This window comes from Phalacrocorax carbo, chromosome 1 (assembly GCF_963921805.1).
Source record: "Phalacrocorax carbo chromosome 1, bPhaCar2.1, whole genome shotgun sequence".
Taxonomy (NCBI): Eukaryota; Metazoa; Chordata; class Aves; order Suliformes; family Phalacrocoracidae; genus Phalacrocorax; species Phalacrocorax carbo.
This window is the reverse complement of record NC_087513.1, coordinates 195914323-195934208: the sequence shown is the minus strand read 5'-3', so window position 1 is coordinate 195934208 and position 19886 is coordinate 195914323. Positions and strand designations below refer to the sequence as shown.

General features: G+C 45.0%; 2 protein-coding genes across 10 annotated transcripts in view; one reads left to right on the top strand and one right to left on the bottom strand.

Annotated features, from left to right (window-relative positions):
• Window positions 1–808: 808 nt before the first annotated feature.
• On the bottom strand, window positions 809–10733 carry RNF6 (ring finger protein 6). Of its 4 annotated transcripts, none has more exons than XM_064441123.1 (4): window positions 10625–10733; window positions 5561–5773; window positions 4897–5004; window positions 809–3673 (listed from the first exon to the last, which is right to left on the bottom strand). In XM_064441123.1, exons 2-4 carry the CDS (start codon window positions 5751–5753, stop codon window positions 1938–1940), a joined length of 2037 nt encoding a protein of 678 aa, XP_064297193.1. In that variant the 5' UTR covers window positions 5754–5773; window positions 10625–10733; the 3' UTR covers window positions 809–1937. The 4 variants fall into 4 exon arrangements, with proteins under 4 accessions (XP_064297193.1, XP_064297195.1, XP_064297194.1 ...); XM_064441125.1 differs by having other exon boundaries at window positions 10398–10705; XM_064441124.1 differs by having other exon boundaries at window positions 10427–10704.
• A 6391-nt stretch (window positions 10734–17124) lies between these two features.
• Window positions 17125–19886, top strand: part of CDK8 (cyclin dependent kinase 8) — an 85945-nt gene continuing 83183 nt past the window's right edge. For 2 of the 6 annotated variants that reach the window (XM_064441115.1, XM_064441114.1), the window contains exon 1: window positions 17126–17427. In XM_064441115.1, coding sequence (XP_064297185.1) covers window positions 17300–17427 — 128 coding nt within the window. In that variant the 5' untranslated portion in view covers window positions 17126–17299. Of the gene's footprint in view, window positions 17428–19886 lie in introns of all 6 variants that reach the window. The other 4 variants (XM_064441117.1, XM_064441118.1, XM_064441119.1 and 1 more) reach the window with 4 other exon arrangements.

Genomic DNA, 19886 nt, shown 5'->3' with positions numbered 1-19886 from the left:
AAGGAAAACCACAAGGAGACAAGGAAGCAGCAGAAGGCACCCATTCATTTAGATACTATCAATATCAGAAGCTAACAGAAGTAACAGGAAAAAAAGAAGTGTAACAAATAAGCTAGCTCCAATAATTACGTCTGAATCTCCTCACTTTTTAATGTGGCTGAGGCAGCACTCAGGAGAGGTGTCAACAGTGTTTGCAATAATTAGCAGTCCAAGTCACATCAGAAGAGATCTTAATCATATCCTTAAACTCAGCTAAATCTCGTAAGAGACTCTCTCAGAACTACTTTTAGGAATAAAAAGAAGCACTTTTGTGGAACTTTTGATACAAGTTTTTTCACTTGCAAAACTGAAGCAGACATCCAACAGCTCAACACAGGATTTTATAGTTTCCCTTCAAGGATGTCACGAGCAGATGTTTTAACTGAAGCACCTGGCACAGAAGTACATTTGTCAAGGCCTTGTGTATGCAGAGTAAGCCAGTCGGACTTCTTCACTTCAGGTTCTCTTTCTACTGCTCAGAATATACACACATAAGAATATTGCACAATTCTGCCTTTCTCTAAGGATTGAAATGCACATCACTCAGATGAGCTTTGTAAGGCTCAGCTTACTTCCAGAAGCCCCAAGAGTGCTTTGCCTTGCATTTTTATCTACTGTAACTGCTAATACACGCATGGTGGAAACACAGTACACAGCTGGGGAAAACCAGGGAAAGAATAAAGAGAAAACTAAGACTGAGCATCAAGAACACTAAATCTTCTTATGATCTACAGGATATGGCTCAACAGTAATTCACACAAAGCCTCAGTTATTTAGTTTGCAACTTTATTTCTTTATAAGTTATTGGTATAAAGTTTAATATCTAATTATACAGTAACCTGGGGACTTTAAGGGAAGTTTATTTTGTCCTTTTTAGTGTCTTTTGCCATTTGGTCCTCAGACATGTTTTAAGAGGACTAATATTATACGTGTACCTTAAATTTCTGTACAAAACCACTTCAAGCCTTTTTTTTTCGGAGTAGGATGCACAAATCATGCATATGGTAGACAATATAATGGTCAAGGAATTATCTCCCTCTTTAAACTAAGGCAGTTAAAATCCCATGAATATCAATTGAGTAATTTGGAAGAGTAAAAAGGCTTCCTCAGTGCTCATGTATTCTTTGAGCAAATATCATGTTCAGTAAGACACGCCCTCTTGGAATTATTATGGATTTGATTGCTGCCTGCATTGAAAAGACAGCGATTGTCGAAGATAGCATTTAATTATGTACATTTATAATGTCACTAACCCATCCACTTTTGAATATGAACTCATCAGCGTTAAGCATTGTGTAAAACCACATGCAAAAATTGGCATAACTTTTTTTTTTTAAATAGAACCAAATTGGCAAGTTTTTGGAAAGGATATTTCAATGTTAAAAAAAATATACTGTCTATTAAAATGAGCACTTCAAGTAACTTAAATATCTTTAGCAAACGTCCAGCAAGATACTCTCTGTAAAAGAAATTGTTCTTAGAACAAAAAGCTAATGAATGGCTATTTAGACACTAATTTTTCAACACAGTGGTGGGTCTGTGTGAAACAATTTGTAATCTAAATAAAGTGAGTCCATTACACTGTTAAAAAAACATACATTAAGCAGGACTGATTAACTATTGCATTTCTGTATTTACAAAAGTGCTTAGCATAACAAAATTACCTAAAAAAATATAAACTTTACCAATATTGTTTGGTTCTATGTGTACTCCTAGATCTGAACTTGGAGAAAAATAGTATTTACATTGCTAGATTTAGACAAGTTTCCTAGTATTTTTAAAGAAATTTAACAAAACTTCCCACACAAATGAACCCCTATGCAAGTCAATTCATTCCATCTGGCTCCTCATAAACAGAGCAGAAGCAAATCCTTGAGTACTGCACAGTATAAATAATGCTAGCCATTGTCTGTGGCATTAGACCCCAATACAGGCTGCCGACAAATTGGGCAAGTGGAGTTTTCAGAAAGCCAGCGATCGATACAATGAATATGAAACTCATGCATACAAGGTAACTGCCTTAGCTTATTCCCTGTTACGTATTCATTAATGCAAACACTACACGTTTTACTTATTTCGTTTTCAGTGTGAATATCCCCATAGTTTCGTGTAGAAAGATTGTCAATCTGCTCTTTGGTTAAACCTCTCAAACGATCGTCATCCTCATCTTCGTTCAGCAGGAAGAAGTGGGCAAGTCGAAGTATGGGCAGCGTTCCATTTTCCACAAGGTTGTTAGCATCTTGAGACTGCCTGTTATCTTGGTTTTCATTACTGTGACCATAGCGTTGACTATGGTCGCTTTGTCCATTTGTTTCCCTGCTGCCTTCTAGTGCATGCCTGTTTCTAGATGAAACCTCACTCAGATCACTGCTGTTGTTGGCTGAACTCAAGTTATTCTGCTCTGACTGTACATCCGGTAAGCGATGACCACCTCTTTGCACTTCTGAGTTTGATTCAGTTTCCATTAAAGAACTCAATTCTCCAAAGCCCGTCATAATTTGTCTAAGGATTGATCGAAGAGCCACTGATGAAGGTTCACCAAGCCCCGTTTCTGAAATCCGACGAAGAGGTATTCGTATAGTGCTAACGTAGGTTCGAATACCCGCACGTTCTGATCGTGATATTGTACGCCGAAATCCCCCACTGTCACTTTCAAAGGTAACTGTGTTCTCTGCCATTCCTACTCTAGAACGAGTTCTACTGGCAATACTGTCCCGATCTCTGTTTTCTCCAGGACGAATTCTTCTCACCTGAAGATCTAATGTAATTGTTGGATGCCTTCTAACAGCAGCTACTGGCCTACTAGATTCCTCCTCTTCCAAAGTTATTCCCAAGGACGGGGAATAGCTGGAAAGCTGAGGAGTCCGAGCATTACCTCTTCCTTGCTCTTCGGCAGGCTGTGGAGAAGGCTGAGCTGTTTGTCTCCTGCTTCTGGTGACTTGCTGTGCATTTCTATCCTGCCTCTGCCCATGTTCCTCAGAATGAGCAGTATCGCCTTGCCTTTGCAGCGGAGAGCGGCTTCGACTACTTAAAGTAGATCTCAGCCGCAGAATTTCTAGTCTTTGGTTTGTACTCGTCCGAACACTAGTTCTAGTTCTACCTCTTGTGACTCCTGTAGAAGTACCTCTTCCTGGCATTTCTCTTTGTTCTCCAGTACCCGCAGAATTATTACGTGTAGTATTCGTTCGGGAAAGGCCCGTCAGCTCCCTCGTTCTACTCCTGAGCCTCCCTGAGACCGGATTAGAGGCTGCTTCAGAGCTTTGTGCCACAGAACTTCTTACAGACCTGGTCCTTGCAGTGCTTGAAGCCTCACTGTTTGCCTCTCTTGCAGTTCTGCTCCTCGTTCGTGGAGTTACTGGACTGACAGCTCTTTGATGTCTTCTTTCTAAATACATTCTGCTACTATCTATACCCACATACTCCTCGCCTGCAGTTTCAAAACTGTTATGCTCATGATTTATGTTGATTTCAAGACTAAACCGAAACTCGCCACTGTTGGGATTTGTTCGACTCACAGCTCTCCAGGTTTGGTTCCCACTCTGTCCACTGCGAGTTGCATTTCCTGTGCGACGAAATGTGTTCAGCCATTCAAGCAAAGAGTCACCATTTGAGCTTTCTCCAAGAACATCAGAATCTGAGAGAAACAAAGAATTGCAAACATTCATACAACTGCACACTCAGCATACTACGATGCACTCCAAATTCTCTATGCTTGCTGGGCCCTGACTTCAGAAACGTTACACTAGCAGGACAGCTACGTTGCTATGCTAATGTAATTTTGCTGAAAATATGCTGTGTGTAAAAACATCAGCAAAACTCACCAGTTCAACCTAGAATTTTTGTCTCACCAGCAGATACACAGAGAAATTAATATGCCCAGATAGCCTCTTCTGAGGAAGTGTTCAGATTTTGGCAGTCCAAAGTTAGTTGTATTTGTCCAGTATCTGCCCCTCACTTTAGCTATTGATTTGAAAGTATCCTAGTCAACTGATTTTGATAAAGCAAGGAAAAGTATGACAGATTTTGTCTTCTTCTGGAAAACACCAAAAAATATTGTCTTCTATGAGCAGTGGAATAAATGATGCATGGTTTTGACGGATTTGCTCCTTTTGTGCAAATATACTCTCTTCCTACTACAGTATCTGTAGCTCCATCCCCAAATCTCTCCAACTACAAGCTCAAGAACAGATACAATTTTTGTGGTTAGTGCTGTGTGTATAAAGCAAGCCAATGGTCGTGATCACAGCAAAGGATTTCCCTTGAAGGGATCAGATGAAGCTCTCCCTACTCCATCATCTCCCCACTTTCATGAAACCTGCAAGAACTTTGGTATCTTTGTTTCCAAGCTGCCTGTTCCTCTCCTACATCTGGCCAGAACTGGCCAAGTGATTAAACCAACATTGCTGGGGAAGTGAAGACAGACAGTGCATGTAATAGAAGCTTCACTCCATTAAAACAAATGGAAATGAAACAACAAAACAGTGGAGAGGTCAACTGTTTCCCAAGTAACTTCTTTTCTGATCTAACTTGTCTAATACATGATAAAACCTTTTAAGAATTACAAGAATTAAAATTACTTTTATGCTATTAAGTTTACTAGCAAAGGGAAACCAGGAAAAGAGGAGAAATTAATTTGTGGCTGACAAATCAGTTTTCATGAAGTATTAAGTTTGGTTTCATATATTAGGAAATCTCTCTTACTTTTAAAACAATCCACAGAGGCATAATGAAAGAACAAGACTTGAAATGGCTGGTACTGAAATCTCTCAGCATTTCTCTTAAATATCTGTGCAGAACAATATTTATGCATCATGTACTATATGTATCTATGTATATATATCAATGAAGAATGTTTACCTCCAACTGTTCTACCTTCACCTTCTCTGTTATCCAGATCAGTCTGTGATGCTAGGCGCTCCTTAGCCCCCTCCAAGCGTTGCTGCAACTCTTCTGCTGTTATTTCCCCTGAAATAATTTACATTTTGATAATGCTTTTAGATAAGACGTTATTATTGGGTCGACACAGTCATGGAGAAATAACAGTATTTTCTATCTTGAGGGAAAATCTTCAGAAATAAGGTAAAATTAATGAAACTGAAAAGAAACAGGACTAGTGTGAGATGGTAACGCAGGTACACAGATAACAGAGCAAGTAGGTGCTGGACTGGAGGAAAAAAAGATGCTGAATGTGTGTCAAGAGCATGCTGACTTCCAGTAAGAACTCAAAGACCCCCAAAATAGTCATTTAGCATATGGGGGTATTAGCTATTTGGGTTTGGATATTACCTATATATGGAGCTGTCGCGTTTGAAAGAGTTATATTTTTATTTCAGCTTTAGTATCTATTTAAGTTGTTAATTTTTACAGAATATCACAAATTTTGAAGGGAAATGGAGGGTTTTTCCTTTCTACAAAGCCACAGATGTCAGACTACTGGAGTCATACAATGACACACGATGCCTGACAGCAGGAGCGTTAACTTCACACTACATCTTTTCTGCTGAAAGCATCCAAATCTTACCAGGAGTGCCAAGCAAGTTGCGGTCCCTCATTAACCTGTAGTCTTCTTCGTTTAGTTCGTTAATGAACTGGTAATAGGCCTCCTCCCTACTGAGGCGCTCCAGCTGCCGCTGTCTCTCATCTTCACCATGACTATGCTCTCGTGAAGATGCCTGCTCATTGCCATTCCCTGCACGGTGCCGAGAGCGATCCATAATGATAATGCCGGGCTCTCCTGAACAAAACCATAACGTTAGACTACACAGTTATTACAGTAAGACTTTACCTAATTTACAGTAAAAAGTTCCCAGCATTTTCAAATAAATTAGTGTATTAATAGCTAAGGATGATTAAAATGAACTAAGCTCCATGTTATTTGCCAAGTCAACAATGTAGTTTATTATGCAAGTATTTTGCTTCTAGCTTGCTCAAAAATAGCTAGAGGTCCCCTTTGCTCACTGAAAGGACATACCAGGTAGTACAGCAACTTTAAAATAAAAGAGCAATGATGGATTCACAGAATCACAGGTTGGAAGGGACCTCAGGGATCATCTAGTCCAACCTTTCTAGGAAGAGCAGAGTCTAAACAAGATGGCCCAGCACCCTGTCCAGACGACTCTTGAAGGTGTCCAACGTGGCCAAGTCAACCACTTCCCTGGGGAGATTATTCCAAAGGTTGATTGTCCTCAGTGTGAAAAATTTCCCTCTGGTGTCCAATCGGAACCTCCCCAAGAGCAATTTCTGTCCATTCCCCCTTGTCCTCTCTGAGTGACTCTGTGTAAAAAGGGAGTCTCCATCTTCTTTGTAGCTACCCCTTAAGTACTGGTACACAGTGATGAGATCCCCTCTGAGCCTCTCTTTTCTCAAGGCTGAACAAACCCAGTTCTCCCAGCCTATCCTGGTATGGCAGGCTTCCCAGTCCTTGGATCATCTTGGTGGCCCTTCTCTGGACCCCTTCCAGCCTGTCCACATCCTTTTTGTACAGAGGGGACCAGAACTGGACACAGTACTCCAGGTGTGGCCTGACAAGCGCTGAGTAGAGTGGAATAATGAGTTCTTTCTCTCTGCTGGTGATGACCTTTTTGATGCAACCCAGCATCCTGTTGGCCTTCTTGGCCGCAGCAGCACACTATTTGCTCATGTTGAGCTTTCTGTCCACCAGGAGCCCCAGGTCCCTTTCCACAGAGCTGCTCTCCAGCCAGGTGGATCCCAGTCTGTGCTGCACTCCTGGATTATGTTTTCCCAGGTGCATGATCTTATTTGTTGTTGAACTTCATAAGGTTCTTGCTGGCCCACTCTTCCAGCCTATCCAGATCTCCCTGCAGAGCATCTCTCCCTTCTGGAGTGTCTACTTCCCCGCTCAACTTGGTGTCATCAGCAAAATTCATCAGGCTACACTTGATGCCGTTATCCAGATCACTTATAAAGATGTTGAATAACACTGGGTCCAATATCAATCCATGGGGGACTCCACTAGTGACAGGTTGCCAGTTTGAGAAAGAGCTATTTACTACCACCCTTTGGGTGCGGCCTGTCAGCCAGTTCCCCACCCGCTGCACAGACCACTTGTCTAGGCCATAACGCATCAATTTCTCCAGAAGACTGTGAGGGATTTTTTCTTTTAAGCTAAATAAGGATATTATAGAATAAAGTTAAAGGAATAACAAAATTTATTTCCCTTCTCCCAAGCACAATACCACAGCAGCAGGCGTATTTTAAAAGCTAAAATGTCACTAAAAATATTTTTCTCCAATTATTGGAGTGTAATTACCCAGTGTAGACTCCTGACAACCACAGCTACTGCTTTGGAGAAGACCATCTTCCACTTGAGACATTTACTGACAAGCAGTTAAGACTAGATTAGTACCTCATTCAGTACCACCCCTCACATAACACAAAGCCTACAGATACATTTTTGCTGGAACTAACTCTTTTGACATTCTGACATTACTAGTATATTTCCCTTGTGGTCTCTAATCCAAGGACTAGCTAAGAAAAGGATACCCAGCTCCAGAAAACTGGTGTAAAAAAGGCTGTACTTCATCCACAGTTCTTCCATTCTTTTCAAATATTAACCAGTGGGACCACAATATTTAAGGGCATGAGTAGCCTTCCAGTATCAAAGAGGCATCATCTCTGTTGATTTCTGAGCCATCACCAGCTCGCTCCAGCCTAGGATTGAGTCCTAACATCAGGTGTCAGACCACTCCCCAACTTTTCTATTTCCTACAGAAAACCTGTTCTTCAACATTCAATTTCAAAGAGAAAGCGAAGCGTCATCCTTTCAATGCAAAAAAGCAATTTGTAATACCTACTGAGGCAGACACCATAAAGAAAAGATTACCAGGCCAAAAAATCCAACTGTACAGCACCATTCTGCTTACATGTGAAATGGAAGTCATTGGGTAAACACTTCTTTTTTGTTTGGTCAATTCAACAACATAAAGTCACTGCAATTATTAGTTATGGGGAAAACACACAACAGCATTCTCTGCACACTCTGATCAGTAATTAGTCTTCACAGGAAAGGTGATGCAACAAACAGACTAAACCAACTAACTATTAGACATACATTCAATAAAGAGTAAATCTGTATCACTGCTGCCAACAGATACAAAGAATCAGAAAATGTATTTGTCAACAGCAGAAGCTGGCATATATTTCATATACCTTTCTCATGCACTTTGTGGGATCGGTTCTGATGCATCCTTCATCTCCTTATTTTCCACCCCATATGCTACTTCCCCTCCCCACACACGCACACTACGCCATGGGTAATGGCGCTCCTGAACAGCCCTCCCCAATCTTATCACTCATCTGCCTCCTGTATCCAATATTGCATTTCAATGTATTTAACACTGCCCTCCCAGCTCTTTAATGCACTTAACTGAGAAGAAATAAAATCTAAGTATCTCCCCTTCAATACATTTTCTGTTCCCATAGTATTTGTGCCCTCCTGGCTCGGCTCACAAGCTGTAGGTAATCACTGACTTCCATTTCCCACATGGGCTATGCTCAAATTGGGCCACTTCTCATATCGTGTTTCTAAACACGAATTTCTCAGCCATCTCTTCATCTTACTATGCTGGTTTCCTCAAAACAAATGCAATTTCCCCCCCCCACAACACACAGCGATATTATTACCCTGATGACACCCATTATTTGACTATTATAATGAAAATGTCCAATCCACACTGCACTGAAGTGCCTCTGTTCCAACTGACTTAAAATTTGAGATAAATAAAGCACAGAGGGAAAATAGGACAGATAAAATCCATTTATTTTCATGCAGAGTTGCTATTTAGATCAAAGCCTTATGACAACTAAGGCATTACTGTTTGCCTGACAACGACCATAGCAAGTTAACCGACTGTCTGGATATATCACCATATTGCTGCACAGAAAAAAGTGACATACAAATTCTTGAGAAGTCCACCACATGTAGTCCCCCCAATCTAAATTTAAACTGTTGTTCAAAAGAGAGGTTCTTTACTTTTTGCCTCTCATCCACAGAAAATCTGGAAATCTCTTCTTCATATTTTCGGGGTGGGGTGGGGGGTGTAGAAGGAAAACTGCTGTTTTGTTGATAACTGTATGGTAGGATGATTAGTCACACTCTTTAAATGACTCACTTAGAAACAGTAAGATGTGTGAAGCCTTCAGTTGTCCCATCTGTTTAACATAACTGCATGGATGACAACTACTATCCATATTTATCAAATGCCATCAAAACTAAGTACTTTGGCACTTAAAACATTTCAGAGTAGTGAAAGTTGAAGGGTATTAAATTAACTGCATTGAAATGAAGTACTTTGGCACGTAAAATATTTCAGAGTATTGAAAAGTTGAAGGGTATTAACTACCAAGATGTAAAAAACTGAAATCGAAATCCAGTTATGACTCAGGACTACTCTTTGCAAAGGAAGAAACAGGTGCCACATGCCAACAGTTTACCTCCATTTTTCTAGAATTTTCAACCTAAGACTAACTCTTTTAGTTCTTAATTCATAGTTACTCCGGCCCATTCTCAAAGATTTACACTTATTTTTATCTAAGCGATATATACCTCATGCTTTTAGGTTTTGGCCTCTTTCCATGAATTACTGCCCCCAATTCAATTAGGTATTCATTTTCTGAAAGACTACCACCTGATTGCAAGCAAGACGACTACAGAAACTCTGTAGTCGTCTAGATGAGGAAGCCTCCCCAAGCCACAGGACTACTTAGCATTTCTGTCACATTGCAGCCTCCGGCTGAGATGATCTCACCGACTTGGGGGGGTGGAGGGGGAACCCAGGGAAAAAACCAAAACACCAAACCCAGATAACCCCACAGAGTCTGGGGAAGGAGAGGAGGACGAAGGAAGAATCAGAAGGTAATCAAGAAGTGGGCCACAGGACACCCGAAAGGACCCTAGCCCCGGGCCGCCCCAGCCCCAGCCCGGGGCCTGCAGATCCCGGGCTCACGCTCTCCGGCTCTTCCCCACGGGAGAGCCCGGGCCGGTCCCTCCCCCCACGGCCCAAGGGACGCCCCAGGGAAGCCGGCAGCCCCCAGCCTACGGCCCCCGGCCCGGCCACCCCCGCAGCCCCGGGCAGTGCCTGTTGCCAGACGCCTGGGGGAAGGGAGGATGAGTGGAGTGACTGACACGGCTCCCGGCCAATCACCTGTCCAGCTGGCGGCCACCGGCCAATCACAACCGGGCGAGGCAGCCCACGTCCTCCCGCTTCTCTCCTCCCCAGACTCCCCGCTCGGGCCCCGCCACTAACCGCCACCGGTCGGTTCGGAACGGACCGGTCCCCTCCCTCCAGCGCCGCCCGCGCCCCCGCCTGCCCGGCCCGGCCCGGCCCTGCCCTGCCCACCGGGAGCGGCATCACCCGCTGCGACAAACCGGGGAAGCGCCCATGCCGCCGCCTGCCCCGGGGCAGCCTGCCGAGAGCGCAGCCGGGGAGACCCGAGAGCCCGTCCCTGCCTGCAGTCCGGGGCTGGGGGGAGGCGGCCCGGCCCGACGCGGCACAGCCCCACTGGACGCTCCCGTCCCCTCCTGACGGCACGAGCGACCGCCGCCTCACGCCGGAACGACACCAACCCCTGGGTGTGCGAGCGGCGCACTCCAGCCCCAATTGCGGTCCGGGCGGCTGCCGACAACCGCCTGCGCAGGTTCCGTGCGCGCGAGGGCGGCCCCACCGACAAGCACCGCACCGCCCCTCTCCCGCACATGCGCGCGGCGCCGCCGGCCGTTGGGCCGTACGCGTGCCGACGGGTCAACGGCTGCGGCGCGCGCAGGCTGGTGGCCGTGGCGGGAAGGCGGGGTGGGGGATGGTTTGCCAAGTCAGCGTAAGCTTCAGCGATTCGTTTGGTACTTTATAAATTACGTTAGGAATAAGACTATAATCATTTCCCCTCCCCCCGCTGTCGCCTTAGGCCTGCGTTTTAAAATGGGGCACTTCTTCCCATGTCCCCCGGCCTCTCCGTCCTCCCTTCCCATTTTCCTTTACTCCCGCAGGACTCTCCCTCCATCACCTCCATTTTCCAAAACAAACCATGACTTGCTCAGCGCTGTCACAGAAACTGTTGTGTTTCAAACTCTGATTTTAGTCATTTCAATCTGCAGAGCCTCAGAGCCTTAGAAGTTCCTCACACAAGATTTGAACCCTTTTACAAATTTCACGAATGCTAATTGCCGGCATGCTGGTAGCATGCACGCTTTCTACCCGAAGTTGCTCCTGCAGATTGTATCAACACGGTGGAAGCTGGCAGGCTGTGATGGGAGCATGTTCCACTTACATAAACCATTTCAATCAGCCAAGTGAGGATTTAGGGAGAAGGATGCTTTAACTACGTAAAAGCACCTCATCCCTAGAATATCCAAACTGCTCATGCGTCTGTTCAAACTCGCTTGCAGGAATAAAGAACGTTTGGATATTTTTTGTGTGACTGGTGTCAAAGCAAAGCCAAAGCCTCACTACTGTGTGAGGTGATGGGAAAGGCTCAGGCTGGTGTCTGGGAAGATGCCCCCACCCCCCACGTCAGCTACGCACCTCAGGATTTCTTTATTCTGGCTGAGAAAAAGAGTTTACACAAGCGTTACACTTAGGTTTTTTTGTCAGTTTATGCTCTTTTTGTGCCAGTATGTGGTCTCCACAAGACAAATTAGCAGTGAGGGTGCACTGCTGGCACTGAGACCATGCTGGGGCTTGCTCCTTCCTGCTCCCTGTATTCAAAAAATTGAACCTCCATTGTTATTCATGTTCCTTACCACAGTATGAATAATTAGTATTATGATTTTCTTTGCCAGGAGCAATTAAAATATGTCCTTCCTGAAGGTGAATTTTACTTTCTTAATAGAAGTCACAGTATATAAAGTAGTGTTTGGATCCCTTGGAAAGTCAGTGTCTTCTCACAATCATTTTTTGTCTTATTTTTGAAATCTTTTCCTCTCACAGTCTGCTTTTAGTAATCGTTATTCCACAGTCAAACATAACAACTTCTCTGGTGTCAAGCCCACATGTGGAGTGCTCACCCAGAAGAAAGTGGTAATATGTTTTAGATAGATAAATGAACCCGTATATCCTTATGTAAAGCTTATGCTGAATCAGTTTATTTTCCACTGACCTGTCCTCCAACGCAGAATTTTGTGTTCATGTCCTGTTCACACTGATGTTTCACAACAGTAGGCTAAGAACAGTCTTTATTTTATGCTGTGTCGTTAGTACAAAATAAAAATAGTGTGTCTTTCCTGGAATATTATTATTGCACTCTAGCAATGCTTGCCACAGTAAGACTGTCTTTCTTTGGAACTATAATAAAAATAGCCTATGGAGGGCAGCAAACCTCAGGGAATTGCTAAGTTTTGTAATAACAGAAAAACTAAAAACTGTAACCCTGGTTTTAATTTGACCGTTCAGTCATTTAAGTTCTTTAGAAAGTAGCTTTATTCTATTCTATTACTTGATATTACATAAGTAAGGCAGAACCTCGTAATCAGTTTTTTTAAGCTAGATCGTAGTACGCACCGGTGACACCAAAATGGTGACATTAAGTTGATGTGCTCGAGAGGAATCTGGGCAGACTGGAGGAATGGGCTGTCAGAAGCTTCACAAAGTTCAGTGAGGACAAACGCGAAGTCCCTCATCTAGTAGTGCCCAGCCCTGTGGGACACCACGGTGCAGGGGCTTACTGACTGTCTCACTGGAGAGGGTGTGGTGTCCTGGCGGGTAGGGGCTGAACAGGAGCCAGGAACGCAGCCTGATAGCCGTGAAGGCTAACGGCATCCTGGGCTGTGTCAAGAGGAACACCGACAATGGATTGTTGGGAAGTGATTGGGAAGTGATTATTTCCCTTTACGTGGCTGTTGTTTGCCTGCATGTGGAATACAATGCCCAGTTTGGGGGTCTCCAGTAGAACAATATTGATGTGGAAACTTATTGATAAACTGCAGTGAGCTCAGGCGAGAGCACCAAGTCTATCGTGGGCTGGAGCACTTGCTGTGCAAGAGAGGCTGTGGGCACCAGGGCTCCTTTAGCTGGGAGAAGGGGCAGCCTGCCAGTGCTGACAGGGAGGTTATTGGGAAGACAGAGCCAGGATTGCTACTGAAGTGCACAGTGGGAGGAGAGGCAGTGATCACAAATTTGAAAAAAGGGAGGTTCAGAGTAGATAGAAGGACAAAAATTTTCACCCTGAGGACAGTCAGGATGAGAGAGGCTGTGGAATCTCCCTCCATAGAGGTTTTCAAGACCCAAGCGGACAATGCCTCAAGGAACTTGAATTTAATAGTAGCCCTGCTTTGAGCAGGATATTAAACTAGATAACCTCCAGAGGTCCCTTCCAACCTGAATATTTCTGTGGTTCTGTTTACTGAAACAGTATAAAATGATAAAATAATATTCAGTATCAGGTTTTATGTCCCCTCAGGTAGGACTCTCTTCAATAGCACAAGTAACCAGGAGTTCATAGGCTGAATTTTCAAGGTCTGTTGAGATGCTTTAGAACTGTTTCCCTGGCTTCTTCGGGAGCATAAAACAGTCAGACTGATAGTTACTGTAGGTGGTCCTGAGTCTGGCAGCCAGATGTTTCACTCAGCGCAAGCACTGCTGTCCGGTACAGGACCTGGATCCAAAGAACTGATCGATGTTTGTTAAAACTTGCTAGAATCTAGAGCACCTTGTGAGATCAAGTGCACCACTAGTCTGATCAACTCTGTAGTAATTGATCAACTTTATAGTACAGTTAAGTGCAAAATAAAAATTAAAAACCCCAAGTACATTGCTTTACATGCAAAACTATTTGTAGAACCAGCCCTTTACTCACCTGCTTTAAGTAAAGTGCATTCTTAAATGCTGCCAGTACTCAGATAACTCATCTGCACATTAACTGCAAGGTGCCTGGAAAATACTCAAACTGTGCAAGTATGATAGTTTATTTTTCTTTATACACAGAAAAGAAACAAACTCCATGTTATTCTCTTGCCTTCAGCTTTCCCTGGTCTAAGCAAAAGTGGAAGATGTGCAGCACTTAGCGGGACTGGCCCTTTTTCACTCACTACCGAGCTAGGAACACCTTAGTCATGCTGCTAAAGAATGTCCCTTTGGGGATATGGAAAACTTTTTGCAGGTAGCTACTCTTGGATGAAAAATTACCTGAAAAACAAAAATATGTTCAGATTTGGCAAATTAGTAAATGGTGCAAGCAGATACCCTACTGGCATGGGGGCGTGGCTCAGTGCTGCAGGTAGTCCACTTACAAACTGCAAAGATGAGAAAGCCAAACCGTTGGAGATACACTTTTCTGTATTTCTTTCCTCTGTTCACAAAGACTGCAAAACACAGAGCAAGTAGCTTCTTGTACATTCCTCAATGTGGAGGAATATTATAGCCTCCGCTATAAGCTTTGCTTCATAAACTCTGATTCTAGCACTGACGCTGTGGCCATTAGCATGCGAACATGCACGCAACAAAACCAACTTTGCTTTCAGTACTGCTGCTGCGGCTCAGGTACAGAACCCGCTTTATCTGGTGCCATACCTCAACAGGCAGCATCTGCTTCTTACCACAACTTAGCCAGTTCCCAGACAATCCAGGGCTTTCACCTGAAATACAATTCCCTGCATTCAGAGACATTTAATGATGTGAACATTCCTTGACTATTTTCCTCTTGGGACACAGCTCACTTTGGTAACTGTCTCCAGCCCTCTGCACATTATCGGCGCTAACACGTTAACAGCTGCCTTCTTATGGAGAGCTTGGATTTTCTTTACAGGTGTGGTGATTTAAAACAAAAAATGTCAAAAGTATGTGCATCCAGGAAACATTAGAAACAACACAAACTAGGAACAGAAGGGGATTGTGAAGTGATCCATGAATGCTAGAGAAAAAAAAGAGAAAGAGCAAAGCTCCAAAAAGTCAAATTCAGCAGGACACGCTTAGCGTATATTTTCAAATTGATTTCTGAGACAGCACAAAAGGAGAGAACACAAAACAAGCAGTAAGGTATAAGAAGGTCTGTCAATTAAGAGGGCCACTGTGGGCACCTGAGAGTCAAGAATAGCAGATAACGGCCTGGTTGTGTCCTTCTTTTTTAAGAATGGACCCCAAAATTAAAGTGTTTTTCTTGAAATAATATTAGACTGTGACAATTTTTTAAAATAAAGCACAAAAAGTATGACACTTTCCATGAAACACAATTAAAAGTTGACCTTGAGATGTCAATATTAATTTCTTATCTTTAAGAAGATCAAGATGTGCCTTCTCTTTCAAATCTCTTATGGCTTGGGGACCAGCCATCCAAACTGGTAGAACTGAACGTTGCCCACAATACAAGTATCTGAAGTGAAAACAGAGTGAAGAAGCAGCAAATTTACAGTTATGCTCGACCTGGAAGGAATATAATCCAAACATTATAAAAAACTAATGAAAGAAACATTTGCAGAAGGGCAGACTTCTGAACACTCACACAAAAGGACCAAGATCAGAAAAAGAAGTTGTTTCTATTGCAGTTTTGACTTTTCCACGTCTATTTGTCAAAGTATGGAATTCACAGAATCACAGAATCACAGAATGGTAGGGGTTGGAAGGGACCTCTGGAGATCGTGTCCAACCCCCTGCTTGAGCAGGCACACCTGGAGCAGGGGGCACAGGGCCCCGTCCGGGCGGGTTTGAATGTCTCCAGGGAAGGAGACTCCACAGCCTCCCTGGGCAGCCTGTTCCACTGCTCTGTCACCCTCACAGGAAAGAAGTTTTTCCTCATATTCAGGTGGAACTTCCTGTGTTCCAACTTGTGCCGATTGCCCCTTGTCCTGTCATTGGGCACCACTGAAAAGAGTCCAGCCCCATCCTCTTGAACACCCACCCTTCAGATATTTATAGGTATTGATAAGATTCCTCCCTCACTCTTCTCCAGGCTGAACAAAGGTCTCTCCTCATAAGGCCTTTCCTCATAAGGGAGATGCTCCAGTCCCCTGATCGTCTTGGTAGCTCTCCGCTGGACTCTCTCCAGCAGTCCCGTGTCCTTCTTAAACTGAGGAGCCCAAAACTGGACACAGTACTCCAAATGTGGCCTCACTAGGGCAGAGTAGAGGGGAAGGATAATATCCCTCCACCTGCTGGCCACACTCCTTTTAATGCAGCCCAGGATACCCTTGGCCTTCTTGGCCACAAGGGCACATTGCTGGCTCAGGGTTAGCTTGTTGCCCACCAGCTCTCCCAGGTCCTTCTCAGCAGAACAGCTTTCCATCAGGTCAGCCCCCAGCCTGTACTGGTGCCTGGGGTTGTTCCTCCCCAGGGGCAGGACCTTGCACTTGCTCTTGCTGAATTTCATGAGGTTCCCCTCGGCCCAGCTCTCCAGCCCGTCCAGGTCTTGTTGCATGGCAGCACAGCCTTCTGGTGTATCAGCCACTCCTGCCAGCTTGGAATCATCAGCGAACTTGCTGAGGTTACACTCTGTCCCATCATCCAGGTCATTGATGAATCTGTTGAACAGGACTGGACCAGCACAGACCCCTGGGGAACACCGCTAGTGACGGGGGCCTCCAACCAGACTCTGCTCGGTTGAACACAGCGGTGTTAACAGGCGGTCTGGCAATGGAGCGGGGAAAGGACCAGCCATGCAAGCTACCCTAACGTGTACCATGACCAACGGCCGCCGCCGCTGCTCGCCGTGACCGGGGCCGGCAGCCCGGTGAGGAAAGGATAACCCCCCCACAACCGGGCCTCGACTGGTGCAGCCAAGCCCTGCTGCCCGCCCCACCCGGGGACTACAGCTCCCGGCGCGCCCCGCGCGGGAGAGACTACAACTACCGGCATGCCCCGCGCATGGCCGGTACTACACCTCCCATCCTGCGGCGGCGCCGCGGGGCATGCCGGGACGGGCAGGGGCGGGGCTCCGGCCGCGGTGGCGGCCCGCCGCCCCCCCACGTGGTGCGCTGTCCGCCGCGCCGCGCCCGGGGCCGGGGTGGCGCCCGTCGTTTGCGACGTTTCTTTTTGCGGCAGTGCGGTCAGGCGCGGTCGCCGTATTCCGCCCGGGAGACCGGCTGTTGTGCCGCTATCCGGCGGGGCGGGGAGGGAGGGGAGGGGCGGGAGCGGCCGGGGGACGGGGCAGGGGAGGCGAGGGGAGGGAGCAGCCCCGCCGCCGCCGCCCGCCCCTGCATGGTCCGCGGGGTGGCCCGGGGCCCTCCTCCTCCTCCTCCTGCTGCTCGTGCTGGTGCCGCCGCCCGGTCGCGGCGGGGAGGGGTGCGCGGCTGTCGGTGGCGGCTCGGCGGGCGCTGAAGATGGACTATGACTTCAAGGTGAAGCTGACCGGGGAGCGCGAACGGGTGGAGGACCTCTTCGAGTACGAGGGCTGCAAGGTGGGCAGGGGCACCTACGGGCACGTCTACAAAGCCAAGCGGAAGGACGGGTGAGTGAGGAGCGGGACTACCCCGGACACCCCCCCGGTCCCCCCGGGTGAGGCCGCCCTTTCTCCAGCCCTGCATCACCCCCTCCCCCTGCCCCGCCGCCCGTGGAACCCCGCGTGTGCCGCCCGCAGCGGGCCCGGCTCCCCGCGGGTCCCCGGGAGCCCCCGGCGCCGCCGCCCGCCGCGGTGCGGTGCGGGCTTCGGGGGAGAAGCAGCGTGCTGGGGGAAGCGCTCCTGGATTCTCCGTGTGAATAAATGAGTAGCCACTTACAGCGTTCTGCCTCACCATCGCCTTCGTAGGGCAGGGTTTGATTTTTTTTTTTAATAATGCTTTTTTTTGTCTAATTTATCACTTGTAGTCACCATTTTGGGCATTCTCGCCGGGTGCCTCAGCAACCAAAGTCTGCTCGTCCTTTCGGGGCTTTAGAATGCCTTATAAAGCTTCGTGCGCGACCCGCTTTTGGTACAGACCTGAGTAAATTAATTTCTTTGCACAGACGTTTTAAAGAAAGATCTAGCAAACTGTCTTTTAGGTTTCCCTCGTCCATGACATGGCATCACTTGCCGAACAGCAGAACAAAAGGAAATAGGGAGCAGGAGAAGCAGGAGAGGCTTGGGCTGTTCTTGTAACAGGTCCTAAATTTTAAATGATATCCATTCTTTCTCTCCAGTCTCCTCACAGTGGTGCTCTGTGTGTTGTCATTCAAATAACACGTTTTTCATAAGTCTGGGTGTTATTTATGCATTTGATAAATGAAAAAAAACTTTTAAAGCAGGCTGTGGTCAGTTATAGCTGAGACATGATCTGGTTCTGTTTATGTAAGCTTTAATTCTGGTAATGCTTTAGCCATTACCTACAGAACGGTTGTGATGGGACTGGTCGCACCTTATTGTGTCTGTGTCTTAAACATGCTGATATTAATCGTAGGACAGTGACTTCACTGTGAATTTTGCTTGCTGGTATGAGTCAGCTAACTACTTTTCTGAAATTTTATGTTTGCATCCTTCAAATTGTTCATAGCAGAAATTTTTATCTTACCTGAATTTTTTTTTTTGTGGGAGGGAAAGGGGAATAAACTTGCGTGTGATAAGCTATTGCCCCAGTCTCCTTACATGCAGGTATTAACTCTGCTAGTACAGCCAGCCCTGGTTTCAGTGCTGATAAGGAGACCTGTTATGTGAAAAATAGATTGATACAGACTACATTTGTAATGTTCATGTTAGGCTTTTCGCAGCTGTTCAGCATGTTGGACTGCAGCAGCGTGTAGGGAATTTAGCATGTGATACTGGTGAAGCATATATTCAAAGATATTTTTGGTGAAATCATCAGTCTGGTGGTATTTGGGAGAATGTGTTCAGAGCTGCTGGTGGTAGTGTCATTTTGAGAAATTTCAGAAAGACAGAACCGTGTGCTTTAAAAATGGGTAGTTACTCAAAGGTGGCTTTAAAGTGGAGCTTCCTCTCTGTTCTTGAGTGTGTATGGCTTTAAAGCCTCTCTTTTCTTGGTGAGGGGGGAAATCAAGGTATTGTGTATGATTGGAGCTTGCAAAAGAAAGAAAAGGGGTGAACAATGTATATTGCCTCCTTTTTTGTTTTCCTTATTGTTCTCTAAGTGTCTCCTTTCCCTTCCCTGTCCCTAGTACTTCCCATTTCCCTTCCAGATTTCTGAAAACTTTCTCTTTTAAATGTGCTGTGTAATTGCCCTTGGACAATCACTAAAATACTTAAAATAGCAACATTCATAGATGCCTTTGTGGCTTGTAGTATACTTGTATATATGTGATCTTAAATTATATGGGTTGAATTAGGATGGAAGATAAAGGTTCAATTTGCATCCCTTTATCCAAAGGAATCAATTAAACTGCAAAAGCAAATGTCTAATAACATTTTATTTTCCTTAAGCTACGGTAGTATATGGATGGACGTTATACCTTGCAGTGGAGATTGTATGAAACAGTTAAATGTTTGTGTATTGTTATATGCAAATACTGGAAAAAGAATTATTTCATTGTTTCACTGTTCCCCAAATGGTACATACTGATGGATGAATAACCTGCTTTTTGAGTTGTTTGTAGTATTTATACAGCTCAAACTTTCTTTACATATGAAGTTGTTTGCAATCTTTTAGTTAATTTTCATAAATTTTCCCTTAAACTTACAGGTTTAAAGCCAACTTTGTGACGTGATTCTAATTCTTATTTTAAATAGCACAAATCTTCTAAATCTATTAATATACATCATGATTTTTAGGCTGCTTTAAAGAATGGGCTGCAGGATTGCAAATGTTTTGTTAAAAATATTGGAGCAGCTTTTTTTAAATGACATAATTTTCTACATACGGATGTTTAATGAATAGAAGAAACACAGAAAAGAGCTAAACTTCAATAATTCCGCTTGTACAAATGTATGTTCTAAAGCCCTTGGTGATAAAAATCCAGTTTAAGAGTAGTAGGAGCTAGTGT

Coding starts and splice junctions, on each gene's coding strand:
- RNF6 (XM_064441121.1), bottom strand. CDS start 7,373: ATGTCTCAAGTGGAAGATGGTCTTCTCCAAAGCAGTAGCTGTGGTTGT. Junction 5,005..5,560: donor CAACTTGCTTGGCACTCCTG/GTAAGATTTGGA, acceptor AAATTATTTCAG/GGGAAATAACAGCAGAAGAG. Junction 3,674..4,896: donor TGAAGGTAGAACAGTTGGAG/GTAAACATTCTT, acceptor TGTTTCTCTCAG/ATTCTGATGTTCTTGGAGAA.